Below are 10,000 nucleotides of genomic sequence, written 5' to 3'. Positions count from 1 at the left end.
CCCCTGCGTGTGGGTGTATTGTAAGGAAATAAGCAAACGTTATCGCTTAACCACTCGAGTTTTTTCCTGAAAATCGAACACGAAAGCTAAACTTTTCGTGTCATTTGCCGGACTCTTTATGGCTATTAATTCCTAGTTTGCTTAATGTGCTATTGTACAATTTCACTTCCGCAGTGCAGTTTACTCAATCGGAGTTTGTAAATGGCAAAAGTCGATTACAGGGCCAGTAATTAAAGAGTCTGTAATTTTTGTCTCTGCTGAGCAGATAGGAAAAACCTACTATGATTTGCCCAAAATGACTCGCTTTAAAAAAAATAGACGGAATTTGCAATCTTGCGAACGTGCGGTAATAAATACTCCAGATCAACGTATTTGTATTTTGTTATTAACGCCCTGGTCCTTTTTTGATGTCTTTACAATCATCGTCAATTTTTGTGGGAAATTTAACCTTACAGAAACAAATTTCTCATTTTAAACCTCCTTCCGAAAAAAAAGAAAAATAAGGAAACAATTTGGGTAAATTATCACCTTGCGATCTTTTTAAATAATTCAGAATTTTAAGAAGGTCCAATTATGACAACGAGCTAATTACAAAAAACTGCGCCATATGGAAATGATCGAATATTACAGACGAGAAATATCAAATCAGTTCCTTCGGTCTTGAGCGATCGTAGTTTATTTGCTTTAGAGTTATGATTTTCGAATTCAAATTGTTTTTGCCAAACTCTTAATCCTCATTATGTAATTTTTTATATATTTCCATTTAATTTCAAATTAGGTTCTTTTCATAAAGAACACGCGTAGATATTCGGGAAATGTCGATCATCCACTCTTGTTTAATAGATGGTTTAACTCAAGGCTCTTATCCTGTCTCTAAAAAGCTTAAGAGTTCACCTTGCTTTACTTAAAGAGGCAGCTTACATTACATGGGTAAACTACGTTTTCCAATGCGACAGGTTCGAATGATCTCACTCGGCTTTAAGATTTCATTTGCAAGCGTCAAAGCCATAACCATCTTGCGCAACGTAATTAAAATAAACATTACTCCGGGAAAACCCAGTGGGAGTACTTTTAACAGCTTTCATGAATGTGGATTACATTTCAATGCTTTGCTCTTAGCAGAGATGGATTGTAGACGCAAGGTGCTAGATAGAGTATTCTCGCTATTAATTGATGTTCAAGGAAGCCACTTTTTGCATGGCAACTTAACGTCGGACATCATGAAGCAGTTATATATGAGACGTTTGACTAAAATCGCCAATCACACAGTTCATAAAGAAGAGCGTTGTTAAAAAGCTCTTATTTCGGAATATTTAATTATTTTGCAACTGTTAAAATATTTATTTCAATCAACGAGATAAACTGAACGGTTCAAAAAGGAACATCATTTAGGAGTCGAATAAATGAAAGAAGGTCCAATTTCTTTTAACAAGATGATGTCTGCACTTTTTACTAAAACTTAAAATCTATTTTCGTTTTCGAGAGAGTAAAAGGCTAGATGGATTAGTAACAGGCAAAAGTTTCAAGTGTCCTTTCATGCATTCCTGTCTGTTGTATTCGAATTCCGTGCTAAAATTCCACTATCTGCATTAGACAATAAAAATAGTATTTATGTCTAAGAAGATTTGTTTAAAATCGTGATAATTTAAAGCTGATATCATGGACAATCTTGTAACTGTACCCACAAAACTGTTATCACCAGGAAATTGCCTTCCCAACAACATGGACACCTTTATAAAGTTCCATTGATTTGATTGTGTTTTACGTTGTTAAATGGGGGAATTTTTGGGGGAATCATATCACTCGTTTTTAGTCTCATGCAATTTAATTTCTTGCTTAGGTCACGCGAACACATAATGTGTGTTTGAGGTAAGGGCCGGTTTGTAGACCGTAAAATATTTCCCCATGTCTGAGCCGTGTTACACCCTCATTATCAAAACAAAAGCCGTGGTAGAAACTAACGCCTTTGGCTCGAAAGATAATAGATTTATACAACTCTCAGAGCTTTCGTTGATTGATTTGGGACTTCCATTTAATCAGGAATAGAATATCTTATTGGACTTTACCCCCTCTTCTGGCAAAAACCGTCCCCTTTCTTCTTGTCTCAGATCTCGGGGTTGGTGCGTCGGATTTTATCTTGGCGGAATGTATAGAGCTCAAAACGTCTTGACCTCAAACAAGATTACTAAAGAGAGATTAGATTTAACGGGTTGAAATCTTTTAAACCGTTAAAAGAAGCGTGTTAGCAAAACGATCGTGCCAAAGGTCGAAGATTACGGCCTTTACAAAACCTGCGTTTAACACTTTGCGAACAGACGAGAGGGGTACTGTTATCTGTTTATGTCTGGGTCATTTTGCGTAGTCTATGGTCGCCTGTCGTAAATTTTAAAAGCAGTACATGCTTAATTTTTCTGTTGTTATTGGAATGTGAAGTTTTATCCCCACAATAATCCAGCAAAAAACGGGTTCTCGAGTTTCATCCCTTCTATGACACGCTAGCATAATTTGTAAGCATTCTTGGCTGCTTTTACTAGTTCATGGTAAAAAAACAATGCAATGTTCACCAGAATTGCCTGTCGTCGAATTTGAACGTTTCGTCTTGTCCGAGCATATCTCTTGTGTGCAAATTTGAGTTCTTTGTCCATCCCTTGCGTGCAAATTCAAGACCATAAACGCTTCCTTGTTGACAAGGCGGCGAAATGTCGAAACTTCTTTTATCGCCGAAATCTGTCAAGGCCACTTGACGATTGTCGTCACGTGTTGCTAGGCTCACGCGAGGAACACACGCGTCAACGAATGCGTTGTTTGATTCATGAATCTATTGTAGCTCCCGATGTGCGCGAAAGTTCGAAGCTAATATTTACAGCTGCCATGTATATCACATCCTGGTTTGGTTAAAAAGAAACCTGTATCAACTTACTGACTATTATATTGGCTTCCATGTTTGTATTACGTGCGCGAAAAACAAATTTTCCATAAAAGTCCTCTACGACTCTTAAAGACCGATAGCGCTCCGCAAATGATATATTTCTCCTGGGAGAGGGAAAAAAGCTCATTTTCTTTACTTGAATTAGTTTTTTCTTTATTAATATGTAAAACTATTTTGAATGTCGGAGGGTTTCTCGCTCTGTGCTGAGCAAATTAAATAGATAATATAGCTTGTGATTAGTTTTTACATTATTTTGGTTATAGTTTTGCTGGGGGAATTTGTTGTATTCAAGTCGCTTCAGGCATGTGAATTTTTTCTAGTACCACTTGTGTGGTTTGTACATAGGGTTATACTGTCGTGAACTCTTTGTAATGATTTTATCAGGAGTCTATTTGGCATATTCTGTCGTTTGTTGAATAGAATTGTCAAGAGTTTGTTCACAAAAAAAAATGATATTAAATATTCAATCGCTATACATGCTGAATTTGGCATGAGTTGGGGATTAATTGCAAAAAAACCAGCCGCAAAATTAAAGATCGCCTTAGGATCCTTTATTTGCAGCTGGGTGTAATGACATCGTGGGCAAAATAATTTATCTGCTAATAAAACGTTTGCTTCTGAGAAAGAAAACCTTCGATGTTTCGGAAAAGCATAAATATTTGGCTTTTTCCAAATTTCACACCACGCCCCGAGGAATTAAGCTTTTGAATTTTTTATGGCATAACATTCGGTGTTTTCCAAAATTAATGCTGGGTTTCGTTCAAAACCCAAAGGCTTTGTTTGTTATAAAACGGTCCAACCGGTAGTTACAACGAAAACATTCACGTGCAGCGCTTTTAAGAATTTTTTTTATATCGATAACAATCTCGACGGGGTGCAAAAGTCGAAGAAAAGGAAACATTAAGTCTTTAAAATGTCGCTTGCTTCCTCAGCATGTTGCGAAACCAAAATGAGCATGCTATATTTCTTGTGTATTTTGATTGTTTTTTCTCGCTTTCCTTTGTCTGCTAAAATGTGGTTTTTCTTCGCTCCATAGGTGGCATTTTGGTAACGCTGTTTTACCTAGAAACCGTCCTTGTTCGTGATAAGAATTTGCAGGCCGGCTTTGAATAACTTCCTATTGTTAGTTTCCTTCTCAGATACAGAAACGCCTTTGACGATTTTTCTTGGAACATGTTTGTAACAGAATAGTTTAGTCTTGTGTATAAAACCAAAAAGAAAATACTTCAACCTTACATAATCGTCATTTTGATATTTTTCCTGTCGAAATTTTAACTCATCAAAATGAATGCAGTATTCCAAAGATAATGATTTTTTTGTCTCGTAATGGTTATTTTGCTCAGAGCAGAAACCGCACAGTAATTTATTCCCGTTGAACGCGTGACAATCAATCAAGTTAGTCGGCTCTGTAATTCGCTGTGGAAGAGTATAATAATCAGTTTTTAATCGTGTAATATGCTTTAGCAAAATTGAATTAGCTTCAGCCACCAGTGAGATGAATTTTGTGAAGGTGGCTCGGTTTTAAATCATGAAATCAGGTGGAAAGTGTCAGAACCGGCAGGCTTGAGCCATCATTAGCATAAAACCGTGTTGTCTTCCCTGTCCTCAGTGTTCTCGCTTACATTTTAATGAGTCTTGGCTTCGAAGAAATCGACCCAATCGCGTAAGTCCGTTAGGTTAGCATTGTTAAAATCACTACCGTTAGGAGCTCAAGACGTCAGAAAGAAAAACAGGTATTAACTGAGATAAATCGATTTTTAGTTGTGCAATTTCCATCGCTTCAAGGCATATTGAATTGGGCAGAACAATTGTCTTTCGTGAATTAAAAACGCCATTCATATTCCCTTTTAAAAATTAAATCTTCTAAACATCCAACACAAACAGTAAACAAAAGTATGGCTGCCAAGTCAAATTTCATCTTTTCATTTTTGCCTTTGTTCCGCCGTCCCTATGAAACAAATAAAAGTTTTCGGTCTCGTTGAAAGAAAAAGAATCGTTCGGCAATTTTTCACAGCAGATGTAATTACAATGATTCACTGGACACCTAGGTTTACAAAAACAAAGGATTTAACAGCACTCTCTGTCGTTTGTGAATTACTATTCCATTATCTGAAAAAATAGCACTACGTTTTGTTTGCTGACCAAAATAATTGGCTTTTGCTGCTTGGCCCCTCCTCGCGGAAAGAGCTCGCGAGTTCAAAATATCCGAAGTGGCAGAGGATTGCTCGTCGTTTGACATCGTTGAATTTTTTGAGAATTGTGCCAGGTTTTAAAGCAGTTTTTATGGAGAATGTGACTTTCTTGAGGGTCAGCACGGCTCGGGGGGAAATTTAATTGAGGGTTTCGACGTAAATTAAATGTGATTCCTGCCTTTGTTAATGTTTGTTGTTTTTTGATTTTCCCATTGTTAACCTGTGTTTCTGACTCAACGTTGGGTATCGGATGATTGATAGGTGTTGTACATTATAAATTAATTAACATTGTTTGGAGCGTAACAATATATCAGATGATCACACCCGCGCTTGGGAAAGAGAATAAGCTAGCAAACAACGTAACGGTTCTCTCCGCGGCCGCCGGCCAGCATTGAACAGCCAACGGCACATCTTGCAAAGCGTAGATGCGGTTGAACAGATCTCGGCGAACCGTTCCTTAAACACAGCGCCGTTAGCCCTCTTTTTCTCTCAATAACACTTCGTTTCAACAGTTAAGTCTCTGTTAGTTTTGACTAAAGTTTGAAAGAAGTGGTTTCCGTGGCTAGAAGTCGAACGTACGTGGCTCTGGCGATTCGCTGAGCGTTAACGTTTCAATATGCCAAAATCGTTCCTTGTGAAGAACAAGAAAGCACGTCGCATTGAAGACGAAATTCAGGATGGCACGAAAGCCGCTAGCAGAGAGGGGACATCTACAGGTTAGTGCATCCTTAAATTTCCCTTCAGGGTAAAATGATTTCAGTTCTATTGTATACTTGACCCTTGACAAACAGTTGTGATGGTAGTTTCTTTCCGCGCTAACATTTCTCGTGCGTTCACCGTTATAAAGTGTCACTGTATTTGTGGACGCAGATGTTGTCGGGTGAAGTAACGGGTCGGTAACTTTTTTTTTATTCCCTTGCTTGCGCTAAAGGTTAGTGGCTTAAAATTGCGCTAAATCCACGGGGCCGTTTTGCGACTTGTCAGGGACAGTGGTAGTATTAGTCTTCGTGGGGTGTTCAGGGAAGCAACCTTTAGAACAATAGAGATAGGTTACACTAAACAGTAAACCGATGTTTATCGGCCTAAAATCACGGCTTTGCCATTTTAAAGCTTTTTCTGGCCATGAAGCGTTGTGTGGTTTGATCCACGAGTGTCCTGCGAAGGAAAAGAAAACAGGAGGCTTTGGCGATGCGTTTTTTCTTTAATCTATTCCGCTTTGATGGGCTTAAGAAAAGAGGTTAAATGTAGCGGATATTTGATAGGGGACAGTTAAGGCCCCAGCTTATTACATGATAATGTTTGTAGTCTCTGTGCACGTAAAAACACAAGCTGCCTAGTCACGGCAAGCAATTCAAAAGCTTTCTGTGATTACATTGTGTAAACTGAAATTCGACGTACTGAACGTTGACAGCCGCGTTGCCTCGGGCCACCGAGTTGATTTTTCAGTGCTCGGCTGCGCTAAACATCAGCCCAAAATGAAACGTTAATGTTTTGGTCCAATTTGAAAGATTATCAACGAAAAGGAATTCAACAATGTAGGTCATTGATTCATTCATATTCAAATTGAGCCCTGTGTAGTGATAAACGCCATTGCACAAAGGGACTAATGGATACACCAATTGATATACAATAGAGATTTTGTATAGCGTTTAGTAGGGTGCGCGTGGCCTTCCGTTAAACAAAAAATTATTCGCCGTGAAATTATTCCTTTTTCAGCCGAAGGTAGTTGAGGGCGATCGTCCGCTTCAATTCCTCAAGCCACTGAGAAAATTCGTGTGAAAAGTCGACCGCGCTGGTATCAGTCAAGCCAGTAGTAACAATTATGGTTAATTTAAATTTATGTAAATTCTCGTCACTTAAAATGCGAGACCTTTCACATGCTGTCTATTTTTCGTGGTTTGCTAAACGACGTGTAAACCGATTCTCCACTTGTCAATTTTCCCATGTTTAGACGCATTACTTTCGAAAACAAAAAAACCTTCGTCGGTACTTTTGTTTTCCTTCGCACATTTCCACACCTTTTAAAGAAGCTTTTCCCTGATTTGAGGACAACGCTTAAAACACTTAACGAAAGTTCAGTTTTTCAGGTGCGAAAAGAAAGGCGATTCTGTCTTCAACGGCGAACTTTAAAGCTGCGAGAATCGAGCAGATGGTGCGCGCTTTAATTCGTACTTTTTCCGACCGCGATCTTGACAGTGAGACTACTTAACTCCTCAAACGCAAATGTCTTTCGATCAAAGGCTTTTTTTAAAGAAGTAAATTACTTAAGTGTGCTTCAGGAAAGGTTCCACGTTCAACTGATCTCTTCCTCATGCAAGGGCAAAGCTGTCATTAAACACGGAATCTTGAAAGTACGAGTTTTGGTTTCGTGGAGACAGATCTAATATCGCGAAAATTTCACGTGGGCTTGTGAATTTTGGCTGGTCTTGTGTTCCTCTAATAGAATTTTAATTTCGACCAGCGTGTTTGTAAAGAGTTCCTACGGGGTGATAGATTTCATTTAATAAATCACTTTGTGATTAAGAACATTGCTGGCGCTTTTAATTCAATCAATTTCTCGTTTTGCGATGTGTCCAAATTGATGAAATTACAGTGAGCCAGGCCAGCTTTAATTGAGTAGGGCGAAGATGAAAGCAAGACCCACAACTCACACGGGATATCAATCGAGAAGTTTGTTCAACGAAGCACAACCTTGGAAAATTACCGTGAAGCGAGCGGAAAAATCTCTTCCTGTGTTGTCACAATTCAAGGCAATCATTGTCAGCGAGATAAAGCCCCGTGTACAATATGATTTTATAGCTTTATTGTCAGTATTAAACGCGCTTACTCTAAAAGTGAGAAGCTTTGTCTATGATGATAGCAGTCTCGATATGTCATTTTTTTTGCCCTTCGGCTGTTTGTTTACTGAGCAAACTTGGCTAGGAGGCTACTTAAGTGTTTAGCATCATTTTGGCAGCTTCCTCCCCGCGATTTTATTTATAACCATTTTGTGTGCTTTGCTTCTAACTGTAATGGTGTATATTTCCTTTCAACGCTTTGCTCACGATAGTTAACTGACACAATGCCTATTTTCTTTGGAGCATCGAGTTTTTTCGTTCGACAAAAACCCTAATTTAGCAATCGTTTGCACCTGAGAAAAGAATGAATACTTAATTTTAGGATTTAAATCTTTGTTCTGTCATTTATTTGCTTTTCTTTCAGACTTTTCAACAGGGAAAACATGTCGGTCTTTGCAAAGAAGGTCAGCCACTGAAAATAGATTTTTAACATCTGATTTCGTATTTTGAATTTCTGATAAAGGTTCTTTCGATTTCCTGAACGGTCATGTTTCTTTCGAACATTTCACATGAGTTAAGATTACTTAAATTTCCGGCTCGAATCTGAAATTTTCCTTCTGTACCTTTGTGGCAGTTCGTGGAAAGTTCATACGAAAATGAATACCTTAAATGTATGTCTTTAAAATGTCAAGAAGTTGAACATTCGTTGATGAGAATTCAGTTTCTTTTGACTCCAACACACTCTATTTTCAAACAAATCTTAACTTCGCAGTTGTAAATTCTCTTAAACATTGTGCGTTTTCCATGAAGTACAATTGTCAAGGCTTTCTTTTCACAATTCGCAAACCTAACTCGGGTTTCAATGCAATTTTGATTACCCCAATAAAAATAAACTATTAGTCTTTACGTTCCGTTCGATGCAAGTAACTTTTTCTGTTCCTTAGTTAGACTGAGTTCAATTTACGAAGCAAGGTATAGAATTTTCACTTTGTGGTTTTAGGCCGCGCGAAATTGAATGAAAACCTCCGTAATGGCGATAGCACAAGTACTTTGGAAATGCGTTCTTTTATCAGATAACACATAATTGAAATTGCGAAACAATGATACACTTTAAGGAATCAACTACTCTATGTTATGTTATTAATGGGATGGTAGGTTCTTCTCAAGATGGTCGATCTCTTTCAAACCGCAAAATGTGATATTGCAAAAACGTGGCCCGAAACATGATACTACTCTACTCGCTCCACCTTGTTTTGTTGGCCCTGCTTCTCAGCACAGGTTTCGTTTATTCTGGAAACTGTTTTAGAAGGAGCTTTTTTCCTGACGGTCAAATTTCGAAAGTGTTAGTGCTGGTACATTCCGAAAGATAATAACTAAAGACTGACCGAAACTCAACAGATACTTTCACTTCCCATCGGTGACTTAAATTGAACGAACACGTGGGAATTGCATTCTACGTCTACTCTAAAATTAATGGAGTTGTTTCATTGCTTTTCCCCCACCTTACGACTTTTTTTTCTTATTTCAGTTTTAAACTAATCCAGAAAAAAAGGTTCATCGAGAGGAGTGCTTTCTTTTTCGTGTTTTTTCCACCGCTTTTCTACCCTTAAAGCCTTTTCTCGAAATTGAATATGGTCTCTGTTTCATTATTTATTTCATAAGTCAATTAAATTACCCAGAAATATCTCGAAAACCAAAGATGTTGAAAAAACTACCCGTCGACAGCAGTTTGCAGTTAATTTGGTCAGCTTTTTAATTAAAACTGTAGGAAAAGACATTTTCCGTTTTCAAGTTATCCGGTGCAGCCCAGTCAAGAGATCGACATTTGAGTTTTTCCAATCTTTCGATAGCCTTTGCCGTGAAATTTCTTATTAGCTCAGTAACTTATCCAGTAAATTTTAGTGCACTTTAATTGTTCTTTGTGCGTCCTGTTTAGTCGAATAAATGTGCCAACCTGTTTTTCCCCAAACACAAATTATTCAAGTCATTGTCTATTGCATGCGCTTGCTTCTATTTCTCATATGCTTTCTTCTCAAAACTCGATTCAGTTTGTGGAAAAAAAAATGTCTTGAATGCTGACCTATTCCCAGCTTGACGTAATG

The 10,000-nt window shown here is 37.9% G+C and overlaps 1 protein-coding gene and 1 long non-coding RNA gene across 3 annotated transcripts in view; one reads left to right on the top strand and one right to left on the bottom strand.

The window, feature by feature from the left end:
• Positions 1 to 1,859, bottom strand: part of LOC137983929 (uncharacterized) — a 4,410-nt gene extending 2,551 nt beyond the window's left edge. The window contains exon 1 of the long non-coding RNA XR_011119058.1: positions 1 to 1,859. This exon is cut by the window's left edge and continues 579 nt beyond it. This is a non-coding gene — a long non-coding RNA (uncharacterized lncRNA).
• Positions 1,860 to 1,914: 55 nt separating this feature from the next.
• LOC137983927 (uncharacterized) overlaps positions 1,915 to 10,000 on the top strand; it is a 10,461-nt gene continuing 2,375 nt past the window's right edge. The window contains exons 1-2 of one of the 2 annotated variants that reach the window (XM_068831085.1): positions 1,915 to 5,837; positions 8,323 to 8,362. In XM_068831085.1, coding sequence (XP_068687186.1) covers positions 5,799 to 5,837; positions 8,323 to 8,362 — 79 coding nt within the window. In that variant the 5' untranslated portion in view covers positions 1,915 to 5,798. The remainder of the gene's footprint in view (positions 5,838 to 8,322; positions 8,363 to 10,000) is intronic. The other variant, XM_068831084.1, reaches the window with a different exon arrangement.

The sequence above is a fragment of the Montipora foliosa genome, chromosome 13, assembly GCF_036669935.1.
Source record: "Montipora foliosa isolate CH-2021 chromosome 13, ASM3666993v2, whole genome shotgun sequence".
In the NCBI taxonomy this organism is placed as follows: domain Eukaryota; kingdom Metazoa; phylum Cnidaria; class Anthozoa; order Scleractinia; family Acroporidae; genus Montipora; species Montipora foliosa.
The sequence above is the reverse complement of the archived record's forward strand: the minus strand, read 5'-3'. Positions and strand labels throughout refer to the sequence as shown.